General features: G+C 42.6%; 1 protein-coding gene across 9 annotated transcripts in view; it reads right to left on the reverse strand.

Moving 5' to 3' along the window:
- Positions 1 to 16075, reverse strand: part of LPP (LIM domain containing preferred translocation partner in lipoma) — a 644971-nt gene that overhangs the window by 423197 nt on the left and 205699 nt on the right. For all 9 annotated transcript variants that reach the window (XM_032359809.1, XM_032359818.1, XM_032359824.1 and 6 more), the window contains one exon: positions 7380 to 7587. In XM_032359809.1, coding sequence (XP_032215700.1) covers positions 7380 to 7572 — 193 coding nt within the window. In that variant the 5' untranslated portion in view covers positions 7573 to 7587. The remainder of the gene's footprint in view (positions 1 to 7379; positions 7588 to 16075) is intronic.

Raw genomic sequence — 16075 nt, forward strand, 5'->3', positions numbered from 1 at the left:
ATTTATTAAATAAATGCTATTTTTTTCCATATCACTTATAATGAATAAAAAGTTAATTATTTTTATTATAGCAAGAAGCACATTCCATGAGGGCAGGAATTAATCTCTGGTTTGCTCATTGCCATTCGTTCAGCCCCTAGAAGAGAGCCTGATACAAAAATTTGTTGTAAGGAAACAACTGTTGAATAAGCACACCACAGCAGTTCTCTAAAGTTGTAAGGTATTTTCTGGTTTATAAAACCTTTTCATACTCATTATTATATCCAATGCTCAAACAATCTTGTCAGGTAATCAACACGATCAGCTACTTTTATAAAGTAAGGAAAATGTCATCATCAAGGTCAGGTGGTGAACCTGAGGCTCCAATGTGAATACCCCAACCCCCGAATCAGCATGAACCTTGGCTCTCTGGAGCATCAATAAGGCCTGTGAATATTTGGTACAAATCTAACGTCCCCCACAGAACTACAAATTCTTTTCCCTTCAGAAAGAAGTGATGTGAAGATCAAATTAATACAATTGTTATCTGACCCTTTAATGAATGAACAGCTTGTCCTTTTCTTTCCCTCCTGAGGCTCTGAAAATTAAAACTCATGTATAGCACTCCACAGTGATAGATGAGGCTCAACACACTTACCCCGGACAGAAAAGGAGCATGCCAGTCAAACCCGAGTGTCATTAGAGCTCCTGATGTTTCCATGACTTTGTGACTGTCCTCATGACAACCCATGCATAATTATAACAAACGTCTAAGAAGCTGCAATTGTTCTCATGTGGTTGCTGGCAACTTAACAGGACTGTCAGGATTATGGAAAGAAGACATCCGCCATTTGTACCTGCAAAGTCGCAGGCTGGATTTACCTTTCAAGGTGGGGGACAGAAACTACAGGACTCCAGAGACAAGCTAGCAAACTATGAGTCTAAATATTTAGATATCATTGTTCAGAGTTCACAATCAGTCCTCCCACATTTTCTGCCACCTACTCTTCTAAGTTTCATTAAAAAAAGAAAAAAGAAAGTTTACTAACCATAAGAAAAGAAGCAGCACCAAATTGGCCTTTTTAAACACAAAAATGGTGGAGAAAGTCCACGCTATGTTATTGAACTGTACTGCCACTGGTGGTCATCTATTTCCTTCACATGTTAGCTTCTGTTGAGAAAGAAAGTATGTCCAGCCAAACCAGTGTCATATCACTAACAGTTACTTCTCTACCAAGTATCAGTAATCCGGGACTCATCAATTCCTAGGAGCCAATCTGTAACAATGCAGATGCAGTGGAATGCGCACATTTGGGAAACCCGGGCTTGGATCCCAGTTCAGCCCCAAACCCTTGGATTAACTTGGGAAGCCATTCCCTTCCCTCTTATTCTGAGTTGTCACATCTGACATGGAAGAAATAGAACACATGACCTTCAAACTCTTTTCTAGTTCTGCTGCTCACAAAGACTTTGTGATTAATGCATGAAGAACCATTCTGTCACAAAAGCAGAAATGAAGGAAGAGTGGCTGTCTTCTCCACCATGGGGGATTCCATTGTTGGTGACTGCATTTCGTTTCAGCTACTACGTCTACTCCAGATTAGCAAACTGCCTATACCTATTCCCTTCCTCCTCAAAACGGATGAATAACCTTGGGGGAGCAGAAAGCATGGAGATCTAGTCACAAATTTCCAGGTTTAGAACTCTCATTGAATTCATTTCACCTACTCTGATTGGATTTTTCAAGTCTAAAGGTGAACCAGTGTAGGCAAAGCTTGAAAACAGAGGTCTTAGATATACTATCTAGAAGTATACAAGGTAATATATGTAGAAACAGTTTGTGAGAAGAGCAACCATTTTGAAACCAATCCCAGAAAAATCATGTAATAATGAAGTAGTGGAGTTAGAGGAGAGGAAGCTGTCTATCCTAATTTCCAAAAAATAGAATCCTTTAACATCAGTAAGAGCAATAGACATAGAAAGTAGAAGCTGGCTCTATTATTTTACTAGCTACAGGGTTATTACTGAATAAGTTATTTCACTTCTGGTAGTTTACCACTCAGCAAAATGGCAATAACATCTGTTCTACCTAACTCAGGAATTGGAATCACCTATGGAGAATGAAATGATGGTGAATATGTAGGACAAAGTGTAGGAGAAACTATAAAGGGCTATACAAACACAAAGAACTTCTACTGAAAGAGTTCCCTTGACTTCATACCCTAGGCAGTCAATTTTTCAAAAATTTCATATAAAAAAACTTTTTCTTTCAAAGGAACTTCGGAAAATGGAGAAAGTAAATTTCAGTTCACAAGGCAACCCCAAATTTACAAATTTACAAATGATTCTGCCTGATAATCTATTATAATTATCATATTTCATTCAGCCAGAGTACAAAAAGAGAAAAAAAGATGGGTGTGTGTGTGTGTGTGTGTGTGTGTGTGTGTGCGCGCGCGCGTGCACGCGCTCATGCATGTGTATGTGAGTGTATATTTCCAATTCCCAGAGCTGTCATGACAGGAACACTTCAGAACCATCTCAAAAGAATAATGTATTAGTAAAGTAGGAAAGTTCACTTACTTTCGTATCTACCAAGAACAGAAAAAGATCTATATCCTGGATCTGCCATCAAAGTCTAAGGCTTTGTGTTTTTGGTTTGGTTTTGTTTTTGCAAATCTGGAGAAGAGGGAAGACCCATACTATAGAATACAGAACATTACTGGCAAGTACTTAAAGACCAGGAAAAAAAATTATCTTGTTGTCCTCATCAGCCAAAAATAGAGGATGATGAGACAAAAATCATACATACATAACAAACATCCCACAAACAAACAAGAAAACAAACAAAAAAACCAACCACAGGTATTTAACAGTATAAACTTTGTAAGCAGGCAAAATAATAAAAAAATATATATGGTCTCATAAGCTTAATGTACTAAACACAAGAAGACATTTAGAAATGCAGGGTTAGGGGCGCCTGGGTGGCTCAGTGGGTTAAGCTTCTGCCTTCAGCTCAGGTCATGATCTCAGAGTCCTGAGATTGAGCCCCAAGTCTGGCTCTCTGCTCAGTGGGGAGCCTGTTTCTCCCTCTTTCTCTGCCTGCTGCTCTGCCTACTTGTGATCTCTGTGTGTCAAATAAATAAGTAAAGTCTTAAAAAAAAAAAAAAAAAAAAAAGAAATGCAGGGTTACTCAAAGAGGACTGAGATGCTAGATACAAGTCGTTAAAGAAGATCCCCAGAAAGTCTGAGAACAATAGTAGCAAGAAACGGGGATCTGAAGGCCTAAAGAGCAGCTAACTAAACAGGAAAAACAACAAAGCCCTTTAGAGAAAGGTTATTAGCAGAACCTTTTAAAAGGAATTTATGACAGTTGGGCTCCCAGCTGACTCAGTCAGCAGAGCCTGTGACTCCTGATCTCGGGGTTTTGAGTTCGAGCCCCACACTGGGTGTAAAGATTACTTAAATTAAAAAAATACATATATTGTTTTAAAAAAGAGAGAGAACTCATGAAATATGGGATCCCATAAATATAAGCTGATGTGCAGAACATGTGGATACTTAGCCACTCTCAGTCAGAATACAGAAATGAGGAAGCACACCCCAGACACTGCAGACAGAACACGAAGGTAAGAAACGGCATCAAAAACTTCCAGGTGGTTCCTGGAAGTGGTTCCCTCACTCCTGGACTTAAAAAGCTCAAGGAATGGGGGGTAGGAGGATAAATGTAATTCAAATACAAAGCCTAACACCTAACAGGTAGCTGTGAAGCCGGGATCTGGGCCTGAATAGGTAGGTTTTTATCGCTACAGCTTAACCATTTTCCCCAACATTGCAGAGAACCTACTAGGTGGTAGGTATCCTGTCCGTGTCCCTGGGAGCAAAGGAGTGAGTCAGGCAGCCCCTGCCTCCACAAACCCCAAGCCTACCTGTCTCCAAGGACACAGGCTCATTTACAAGGAAGTGCGTTGGAAGGCACATTGTGATAAGAATTCTAGGAGGTGGATGAAGAGGTTATGGCACAGTGAGAAAGAGGTCTCACTAGAATATAGTCCCAGGTCCTGTGTAACTCTGGACTCAGACACAGGGGACCCAAGTTCAGCCCTGAGCAGGCCGTGCACCTCTGAGCAAATAACTTCTACCTGTTCCCTGCAATTCTCACATTTCCACCAGAAAAGGAGAGACTGTATGCTTTCTATTAATTCTAACTTGCTGTCTTTGCAGTTAAGCTTCTTAGACATCAGGCTCTGAACTAAGCTGTGAATGAAAAGACTCTAGGGGCGAGAAACTAAGGGAGAGTATGTACTAAAGGCAAAGAACAGGTAAGCTAGGGCACAAGACCCCGGCATCTTCAGTTCACCCTGTGTGTAAAAACTGTGTTACCCACTGTCTGGGGATTTCACTAAGGGTTCAGAGCATTCTAAATGGACCTCGGGGCGGGGCGGCGGGGCGGGGGAGGAAAAGAAAAACGGCTATGAACTTTAAAAATGTATAAAAATATAAACAAAAAATAACATAAATCATAAGTGTTTAGAGTAACAGAGAATGTACTAACATTTAAATTAAATAGAGAGTAAAGCAAATCTCACACTTCCAACCAATATCATGTCATAATACAGAGCAGATGAAGCGATGCAGCTTCATTTAAAAACAAAGTCTGAATATCCATGAACCTTTCCCCATATTTATCTTTAAAATGTATATATGCAAGGGAAATTTCTTCTTTCACGTATTCAAAAAAGGTTATATTAAAAAAAAAAGAAAGGGAGATTGGCAGAATTGCAAGAAAGAATCAAGACTTCAGAAATTAAATGAGACTGAGTTGCTTCAAATGAGGATGCCATATTCCAAACTGTTTATTGCAAGAGAAGAATTACTGAGCAGAGCACTCACCCATCCAGCCATCCGCCATCCATCCAAATATATACATACAGAAGAACATACAGACATACATTTGACCATACACAATCATTCCTACTAAAAACACAGTAGCATAATAGGAGCCAAGAGGAACATAAGGACGAGTGAGAAACCATGTCTTGTTGCTTAAATGGGGAAACAAAGCTTACATTCTTACAAGGAAGTATCACCATCACACGGGGCCTGGGAGCCAGAACTGCCAGGAAGAGAAGGGCAAGCAAGCGAGCACCTGGGCGAGGACAACAGACTTGCTTCAGAAATGCAGGAGCCACAAAACCATAGAGAAGGTCACCTCTCCTCTCTCAACTCCCATTTCCCATTTCCCATATGAAAACAACACTTACCTCATAGGGTTGTATGAGAAGGCAGAACGTTTTGCAGAGACCATACGTTGAACAGTGACAGAGCAAGAGGAATGACCAAAAAACAGAACTGTGAGACTCAAGGAATGCGATATATATGGAAACCCAGAGAAGGGAATGATAAACTCTGATCTAGGCCATGTCTGGCCATTTTGGAGAGGGTAACACCAGTAGGATGTTGACAGGTAACAAAAAGGGTGGGGGTGGGATGTTGAGAAAGAGCAAATGGTTGTGAGGGGCAGAGGTCTGAAGAGGTGGCCAGTGTCCCCAGAGAAGTAGAGAGGCAGTAAGCAAACCTCACAGAGCACAGTGAAGCGAGCAGAGCATCTCAAGAGCAAGAGTCACCTGAGGGGCCACACCACTCAACTCACAGCATTCAGAACACAGGGGTCTGTAGGGAGATGGGTGCTTGCTCCTCCTCCCTCAAATACACCATGTACCTCATGTAGGCCCCAGCCTACTTCATATAGGACCTGCCCCCGCACCCCTGAGGTAGGTAGAGGCTGTCACACAATGAAGCCTTCCTCACAGGCTTACTTCCTACTCCTTATTCTTTTCATATGAGAGGGAAGTCCATTTCAGATTTCCCAAAAAAATTAGGGGACAAAATAAAAAGGAAGCAAATAAGAGAAAATGTTGAGAAAACAAATAAGGAAGCCAATATATGGCCCTTCCTGTCCTAGTGAGGAGGGATTCTCTTCCAAATCCTAGCCCCAGTCTGGCAACCACTAAAGCACCACCACTAAAGAAAAAAGAAAATCCGTTCCCCTAAGTCTTACATTGACTGTGGAGAGGCAGTCTCCTTCAAGACCGATAAAACTCAAGACACTGCCATGGAGATTAGTAGAACACCCAGAATGTCACTTCCTGTTTTTCCAGAGTGGCTCTCTGATGGTCTCGTTGCTGCCCTCTTTGGAAAAAGGATACCCAAAGACCCACGGTCCTAGCTCAAGAGTGCGCATTGATGCCCGACTTCCCTACCACCTCCCTAAGCATCCAGCCCCCCTCACACAAGCTGGATATCTGGAAGAGGCTTCTGACTCCCGAAGTCACTCGATTCTAATGATAACACCAAAGGACAAAGGACGAGTGATGTATTTACTGGGGGAAGGGAGAGGACTGGGAGGAAAAGAGAAAGACCGAACTATACCACAGAGTGTAAAACAGTATCACAAAAACTTGCCAGAAGAAACACAAGCATGTCACCCAAGAAGCAATAAGAAACATCACAGCGAGGGGACTGTAGGGTCATTTTTTTGAAGTGTGGGTGGGGTAAGAGAGAAAACACAGAAAGGGGGCGCTGAATCTCCTTTGACTGTCTCTCAGATCTCCACTCCCAGAAGTTCACCATTCCTCTGTTGTCAGTTACAAGTCATTATTTCATGGATTGGGCTGAGCTGCTGACATTGATCAGGGAAAATACAGAAGCTCTTCAACCCAACAGTATGGCACTCTTCGTGCTGCCTATGACGTTCGGTGCACCACCCGACATGCTGAGCTCCCACGGCTCATCCAACTCCTGCTTGATGAAAATGGAACATACTGCTGTCACCACCCCTAGAACTAGGCTACGCTCACATTCAGCAAATGCAGATCTCACTGAGCTCTCCAGACAACTTTATCCTATAGCAGCCTAGGGGAGTCTTAACAATTTTAGTCTTAACAATTCCAGGTGACTTGTGAGGTTCACTTCTTAAGGGCTTCCCGTCAGACTACTTCTTGGCAGCAATGTGGAGACATGTGTCCAACAGCCAGGGGGAGGTGGAACTGGGTGACGGACACCTCTCTCTAGGACAATGGGATGGATTGGAAGGTAAACACAGTAGAAGGGCACTGAGCTTTGAATGAAAAGATCAGGGTTCTAGTTCTGGCTGGGGCACTAACTCACTGTATAACCACAGCCATATAACCCCTAAGAGGTCTCACTCTCTTTATCCCTAAAAGAAAGGTTGGCCTTGATAGCTTCTAGATAGTTTTCAAACTTTGACAGTCTATTAACTATGATAAGCACACTGAATTCCTGAGCTACTTTTTCTGACACAACATAGTACAGATAGATGACTTTTCTCACACTGAACTCTCCCACACTCTGGGCACCTGACTCTGAAGCCCCCCACTTACCTTCACCTCCAGGGTGCTTGTACGGGTTGTATTTAGGCTTTGGAGCAACTACCGGTGCAAACTTCTTGGGTGGTTGTTGTGTGGACACTGAAATGCTGGGAGTCCCAAAGGAATGGGTGGTCTCCATCCGTGCAGGCACATGGCCGAGGGGCTCACCAGTGCTTTTGGGTGGCAGCCAAGATGGGTGAGACATTGTTGGAATCTGGAACTAAAGAGAAATAAACAGAGTTGGTTTATGGAAGCCTGAAAAGGCAGGCAACCTACCGCACTTCAACATTATATCCTCTGAGTTCGTACTTGATGAAATCTTGACAGAGCTCTCTGAGGAGGAGAGAGAAAGAGAAATGGTGAATGAGGGGAGGAGGAGGAGGATGAAACACTGACTTTCACTGGAGGAGAAGAAAATGGCACATTCCCCTCAGCCAATCTTGAACACGTCTTCTGACAGTTACCTGTTTAATGTCTAACTCTCGTCAGGAAATAGATATAGTAAGAGATGCTCCTTAACCTGAAGAAGTTTCTACGGTAGGAGAGTCTGATACCAGCCAGGTTGGAAGAAAGCCTAAGTTTTATTAATAACCTATTGAAATGAATACCACATCAATTAAATCGTGATTAAGTTCCCTAAGTGAGGCGATATTGCCTAAGTGAGAAAAAAATAAGTAAAAAGTTTCTGGGGTGCAGAACACAGTAAGATTACTTCTGGCAAGGGAGCAGAACAAAGACCTCATTAATGAGCTGCCCCTCAGACTGGACCGTGAGTGCTGAGCATGGGCTGGCCTGAACCATGTCAGCACAGGCCAGAAAGTACACAGCACTCATGTTTGATGTGACTGGAGGGGGACGAGGGAAAAGCAGCTAGTAAGCAACTAAAACATGGGATGGAACCAAAGCACAGACAGGGAAACCTGAATTTACTGGGTCAACATCAAGGAAGTACCAACAGTTTATTCTCGAAGCAAAGGCATAACCAGCGCGTGTCAGGGTACTTAAAAATGATTCTTCTCGGGACGCCTGGGTGGCTCAGTGGGTTAAGCCGCTGCCTTCGGCTCAGGTCATGATCTCAGGGTCCTGGGATCGAGTCCCGCATCGGGCTCTCTGCTCAGCAAGGAGCCCGCTTCCCTCCCTCTCTCTCTCTCTCTGGCTGCCTCTCTACTTGTGATTTCTCTCTGTCAAATTAATAAATAAAATCTTTAAAAAAAAAAAAAAAAAGATTCTTCTCGTGGGAACAGTTATGCTCCCCACCAAGGGGCATTTGCAATCTGGGGGGAGGGGAGCCCTGGGGGCCACAGAGCCTGGGCCCCTACTGGCACTTAATAGCCAAGGGCTAGAAATATCCTAACCCATAATGAAAAGGTCGGCCGCACGGGACAAGCATCAGGAGGCTTGCTGAGTGAGTCTCAGAGGGAACATCTGTGAAAAACATAACCAGGAGCAGGCAAAGCAGCCCCGCCAAAGTGCTATTCTGATCAGATTACAATACAGCGTGTGAGGAAAGAGAAATGATGTCTTGCCTGTCAGGGTGAGCCAGTCACCCCTCCAGGCAGCCTGCAGGCTGGGGCTGAGCCTCCCAGACTGCTTGCTGACAAGGAGGGCTCTCCAAGCCTGATTGCAACAGCTCTCCAGCACAGGGAGGCCCGGAAGGCACCCTGCGCCGGCTCCCAGCCCCAAATCCACCCCGTAATTTATTAATTGAACTGAATTAATTGAGAGGGCTACATGATTACCTCCAGATGTCTGTAAAGACAAAGAACACTGGAAATGCAGGGAAAAACAAAGGCCTTAGCACGCAGCAGGGTCACAGAGATGCAGGGTGAAAGAGAGGGACGGGGCACCGTGGAGGCGAAGGTGGCCTCAGAGGGAGTGGCGTGACCTTGAACAGTCCCCTCCCCGCATCAGGGCCTCGGGGACCTCAACCCCCTCGAAATTAAGATAAAGCCCTGTTCTCCTTAACTTGTGAGTTTTCGGACAACCGATAAGGTAACACCTGTGAAGGGTTTTAGGAAAAAAAGTGCTGGAAGTGCAGTATTCGCAGTAAAAAAGGATGACAGGGATGGAAGAGGAAGGCTCTCAACTAGGAATCCGGAAGCTTCCGGCAGCGAACCCAGGGTGACAGGCTTTCGCCTGGTTGCATGGTCCTGCTCTTCCTCTTCCTCCCTTGTCCCGTCTACACAGGCTACACATAGACACTTGCTACACTGTGAGTTCCTTGAAAGGGCAAGAACCAGATCTAACATATTTCTAAAACCACCATGAAGGCCCAGCACAAAACCAATAGAGAAAAATAGCCACAAATCTGGTTTACTTCATGGCTCTTCACCCTGGTTGTGCATTCACAATCATCTGAGATTAAAAAAAAAAAAAAAAAAAAGAAAAAGAAAAAAATCCCATCTCTTAGGATTGAGAAATGCTAAACTTAGTTTTGTGTAAGTATTTTTCTTTAATTGAGTCTCAGTCTTCTACTGAAAGGGGATGAAAGTGTCTGTTCTGCTTTCAACATGACTAAAGTGAGCATAGGTCAGAACCAAGGAGCACAGAATAAAGACATGAAAACTTTAATGCAGTCTGTACATGTGTAGCATAAATGTTATTTGTACATTTTAAAAATGGGTTAATATCACCCTTGCAACTTTTCTATAAACCTAAAGTAATTCCAAAATAGAAACTTAAAAAAATGGGTTAATATAGGATTCAGTGATTTCTAAAGCAAAAAGGCACATTTCCAGATCAATCCTACATTGCCAATTGACTGTAGAATCCTGGCTTTTTCAGATAAGCCATAGATATAAAAGAACAGGCAACTTCTGGGAAAGTATAAAAAATGAAAATTTAAGCATCAATATGCAACTAATTGACTCCATCATCTTTACAGTTATCCCCAGTACCTCATATTACCCTGATGCTGCCTTCCCCATGAACACACCTCCAGCTCCACCTCCAGACAGTACCAGGGTCTGGTCATCCACCTGTTTAGAGATGACCTCAAATGCAGCCCCCTCATACCATTCTTCTGTAGGTCCACAGTGGTCCCGTGACACCATTCACAGAATCTGTAATGAATCTTCCTGACCCTGCACTCTTGCTCACGCTGTGTCCACCAGCTACATTGCCATTTCAGTCCCTTCATTCTCTACCAAGCCCGATTTTTTTTTATCTTGACCCAGCTCAAATGTCTCTGATGCTGTGAATATTTCCCTCACATCCCTCCCACAAAAAAAAAGAGTAGCTTAACTCCAGGTTCCTCTAGTACTTGGACCATACTTACAATAATCCACATGGACTGACCCAGAAAGCTGGAAGCTTCTGAACAGTCTCACAAAACGAGCACAGTGGCTAGGAAGCCTCTAGAAATATGTTATGGGCAAAGGAGTAAGTGGATGAATGCCCATCTCTTTCCTTACACTTCTCTCTTTAGAATCTCTGTATCTCCCTTCTTAGCCTCCACTGATACAGTCATCTCTTTTTCTCTCAGTTTAGCTATGTGAAGAATCCTGCTAAGTTCTAGATATTGAACCATCTCTGCATTCCTAGAAAAAAATCCTATTTAGTCACAGTTGCAATGTTTTGATATACTGATGAATTAAATATGCTCTTTTATAGAGAATTTTTGTACATAGAATCATGAGTAAGATCATTCTATAGTGTTGTTTCTCTACTTGTGTTACTTCTCATAATTAGGTTTCATATGAGGGTTCTACATCCTTTTCTACTGTTTGGATTTGTTTAATAATGATGAGGTTGGAATTACCTGATCTTTAAAAGTTTATCAGAACTTACTGTAAAGTCATTTGGATGTGATACTTTCTTTAATAAATCAATCTTAATCCTATTTCCAGTAATTTCTATGGTAGTTGAAACCATTTTATGCTTCTTTTGAGGTCATTTTCATATTCTGCTGGAAATTCGTCCATTTCTTCTAGGTTTGATCTCCCTCCATTTCTATTTCACTACCTCTCAATTATAATGATGTCTCCTCTACTACCCATCATTTAGATCCTGAGCATCACTACTCACTGATCCTTAAAGACATCATTCATGTTTTCTATCATCCAGATCAAGTTATATACCCTTTCACTGCATGTCCACAACACCCAGAGTGCTGTACTCATCACACATCTCTGTCTCTCCGCTTGCCTGTGACCCAAACTAAACTCTTGGATCCTGAAGAGCAGAAGTAATTATCACTCTCAACTCCTAGGGTCTGATATGTTATAGATACGCACTAAAAATGTCTTTTAATTTAATGAATGAATAACTGTATTTGCCTGACACTAGGGCTCCAGATGAATCAGATTTTCATCCTGTACTGAGATGAATCAGATTCTCATCCCATATTCAAGAAGCTTAAGGCCTACCTACAGAAGAGATATTTATATATGTGAAAAGAGAAAGAGAGCAATACAGAGCATACAAGAAGAACTGGGGTGTGTGTGATAGGAGCTAGCATAGGGAGGGTGGCCCTTGACAAGGATTTTGAAAGCTGGCTGGTTCTGAAGATAAATGCAACAACAAAGAGAATGCCTGGAAATGCTGTAAACTCAAGGAAGAAATATGGTCTTCCCGTGAAGCAGACCAGTTGTATTACAACGAGGAACTCAAGGAGAATATTTGGGGAAAAGGTTCAGAAGATAAATTGACCTTGTTTTTTAAAGGTTTTATACAGAGAAATAAGAAGCTAGAACTTTAATCTCTATACAATCATCTAACAAGAGTAAAAACTCTATGTACGAAACATGAACCAGTTCTGGATGGATCCAAGGAAGGTGATAAACACAATAGCATCAACATACAGCCTCCACATCCCCAGTTCCCTAGTCTCAACTTTGCCAGGGTGACCTTTAACAAGAGAGGATACTCATTTGCAAAATGAATGTCTGTAAAGTCCCAATGCGCTCTAATATTCTATACTGCTTTCCTTCTCTGAACCCCAAATTACAGCCCTTTATTTTGATAAATGGGTCTGAGGAAACCTCACAAGTTTAGTGAACACATGAACTAGCACATGTCAATCGGGATTTCTCAGCTTCTCCAAGGATGACCAATATAAACATGAAGATAAGCAGTGGTGAGAGCTGGTTTTGCTGGACCAAAACTCAACCCTGTGCTTACTTCCTCTGGCTCTAGGTCAGTTTCACTGTAAGCTCACAATCATTGCGAAAGCAAGAAGTGAAAGGGAAGATCTCCACAGAGGCTGTGAAAATACGCAAACACCATCACAAGAGAGACAAACAAGAGAAATGGCCCCTGTCAAAGTGAAGGGAGGCTGAGAGCTGGGCTCCCTAGGCACTGGACTTTCAGGAACTTTTGTCACATGCAAAGCAATGAAGAAGCACCTAAAAAGCTTCACTTAATCTCCTCTCTCCATTGCTCTCTGTCTTCTCTTCCTAGCTGTTTAATGGGTACAAAAACGCCATTGAAAATAGATAGCAAGGGTTTACTGAGGACACACCATAGGCCAAGCAATTTTCTAACAGCCTTGACTATTATATGAGGTAGAGCTATCATTCTTCACATTCAGCAAGGCAAGAAAGTAAGACTGTAAGAATTAAATAACTTGCTCAAAGATATATGTATGTGTGTGTGTGTAACTTGCTCAAACATATACGTGTGTGTGTATATAATAACTTGCTCAAATATATGCATATATATTTGATATGCATATATTTGAGCAAGTTATTTACTATGTTTGTATATTCACACTACCAAATAGCAAAGCTGAAGTCTTCAACCCCAAATCCATGGTCTTCATCATGGCACTACCTTCCTGTTGGGGGGGCGGGGGGGATCACAATCCAAAGTAAGTCATACTTAGAAACAGTAGATTTTGCACTTGGGTCCATTCCTAGCTCCCAGATATTACTTGCCATCATGTCTCCTCTACTCTGTTCCACCAAATGATAACCAAGATGAGCCACAGGATCATACACCGATGAAGCACAATGGATCACAAACAGCCACAAAAGGCCAGATGATGACCAAGACCCTTCCTCTGCAGATGAGACAACAGGACTACAGGTCAAGTGAGATTTAACACTAAAGAAAAAAAGCCACTCAACCTCTCTAAAGATATCATATGAAAGACAAGTCATTGTCAGCCACAAAAATAGAACTAACTAGTGTTGGCTCAAGTTCTTCCATTTCCTAAAATCAGTACTGTACACTTCTTTAAACATTTACATAGGTCATCAAAATTTTAAAAACAACCAACCAATCATGCCATGGCACCATCTAACATCAAGTACTATAAGCTTAAAGTAGTAGTTTTCAAGACTGTCTGTACAACAGATTCATCTGTGGATCTTTATACGTCTGTTCTGATGGAAGGGTTGAAAATAACTGACTTAGGGCATTTATATTAATCTCTAATTCATGTTGCTTTAGTCCCTAAATCGCCTTTGGCAATTAAGCCAAAGCCTAGCTCTTGGTCAGTGTTTGTTGACAAATGAATGATACTGAGGGAGAAGACAAGTTTTAACATACTGTTTTAGTGGTAGGAAATTTGAGAAACTGAGGTGCTAAGTGAGTTAATGACCAGAAGTAGCTAATGGCAGACTCAAGTTCAGGATCCAGGTCCCTTAGCAACACTTTCTTTCTTTTAGCAAGCAATAGGGAACGTCTGGGTGGCTCAGTCAGCTAAGCGTCTGCCTTTGGCTCGGGTCATGCTCCCAACGTCCTGGAATCGAACCCTGTGTCAGGCTCCCTGCTCAGCGGGGAGCGTACTTCTCCCTCTCCCTCTGCCACTACCCACCCCACTGCCTCCCTCATGCTCACAGTCTCTCACTCTCTCTCTCAAATAAATAAATAATAAAAAATAAAACAAGCAATATAGATTTAAATGGTACTTTTTCTATAACTTTGGAGGTGTTTCCCCTTTACCCTTCTTTCCCCTTTACCTAAAAGTCAGCACCTTCCTACAGTATCAAAACTGCTTTCTTTCTTTATTTTTTTAAATTAACATATAATATATTATTTGCTTCAGGGGTACAGGTCTGTGATTCATCAGTCTTACACAATTCACAGCGCTCACCATAGCACATACCCTCCCCAACGTCCTTTCTGAACGATCTATTAAAATGGGACAACGTGCTTTCCTCTTTGGGCTACAGCTAATCATCCTTCTATAGCTCCGTATCCAGCTGGAGGATACCTGATGTTCTGAATTAGACCCAGTTTTCAGGCAGAGCCCCACCACGAGCTTGCAAGGCACCCTTGCTTCCCTCTCTGAAAATGAGGTGACTGGATTAGATGAGGTCTAACCCTGCGCACAAACCCTTCTGATTCCATGGAAGATGCTGACTGTAGAACAGGCCCCAAATGAGCCAATCCGTGGAAATTCCAGATCATCTACAAGTCTCCCCTCAGTTCATCAGTAAGAAAGCACAGCCCTCTTTTTTAGTTACTCTTCTTTTTTTTTTTTTTTTTGTCACCTGCTTCCCTGACTTCTCAGTCCTCACCACTGCAGGAAGGAATCATAGATTGATCACAGAGATTACCAAGGTATCAATCAAGATTTATGATGCACAAGTAAATAAGCACTTAAGGCAAACCTTTTCCAAGCACTGGAGGTAAGTCTCTACCAGTGTAATTATGAAGCAGATATACTGTGGCATGTGATGGAAGCGTGGGAAGACAATGTTAAAGAATGAGGCAGGCTGGAAATTACACAAATTGTTAGCTGAACAGCAAATGTAATCACTCTTCCTCTGAAGCACCAGGTCAGGAGAGAGCCGGAAGGGCAAAGCGGGATCTGCCATGGGCTGAAAATGTCAATGCATTCACTCAACTTCTCTCTACAGGCAACTTTGGCCCAGCACTGGCTAAGCGCCCCACTCTCTGCATGGACAGCTGGCATTCCTTGGAAGGGGTGACTACAGAACAACTCTGCGGAAATGCCAAACCTTTATATAGGCTATCGGAGACACAATTGGAAATACTGGAAAAAGCTCTGGACTTAAATGCGAGGACTCGGGTGTAATTTCTAGCTCAGCCACTAATTGACTCGATGATGGTTTTAGTCCATTGACCTCCTTGAGCCTCGATGGCTCTCCCTATCCATAAGCAAACGATTAGATGCCTGCTGCCATTCCTTCCACCTCTCATGTTCCATGATTCCTCCCACAAGTCTGCAAGTGGAGTGAGCTGAGGTTTCTTACAATCCTGTCTGGACTCCCCTGAGTCCCACTGACCAGGGAGTGTAAAGTGAAAGGAGGCAGGACAGGAATCCACACAAAATACCAACCCGCCTTGCAGAGAGTTAGTATGAATGTCAACTAATGGCAAAGGTGGAATCTTTATTGCTGGCAACACTGTGGGTGATAAGAACCTGCCCACCGCATGGTAGATCCGGGTAAACAAAGAAGCAGGAGGGAGGAAAGCATCCATCCAGACAAATAAACATGTGCTTCTGACAAAAAAAAAAAAAAAAAAAAAAAAGAAGCAGGATAGAGATACACGTCCACACTGAGTTTTCATCTCAGACTGAGAATGTCACCCAGCAAGGGAACATCAACCATGACAGGGAAAGACCAGGACACTAGGGAGAAGGTAAAAAAGAAGAATAGAACCAAACCAATTACTAACTAACTAATCTTTCTTTGCCACAACTCCCATCAGTCACAGAAAAATAGGCATGGATGACAACAGCCAGGACCATGGCCAAGAGTCTAGCTGTGAGAAATCATAGGAACTGATTTGCT

Source organism: Mustela erminea, chromosome 1, assembly GCF_009829155.1.
Source record: "Mustela erminea isolate mMusErm1 chromosome 1, mMusErm1.Pri, whole genome shotgun sequence".
NCBI lineage: Eukaryota > Metazoa > Chordata > Mammalia > Carnivora > Mustelidae > Mustela > Mustela erminea.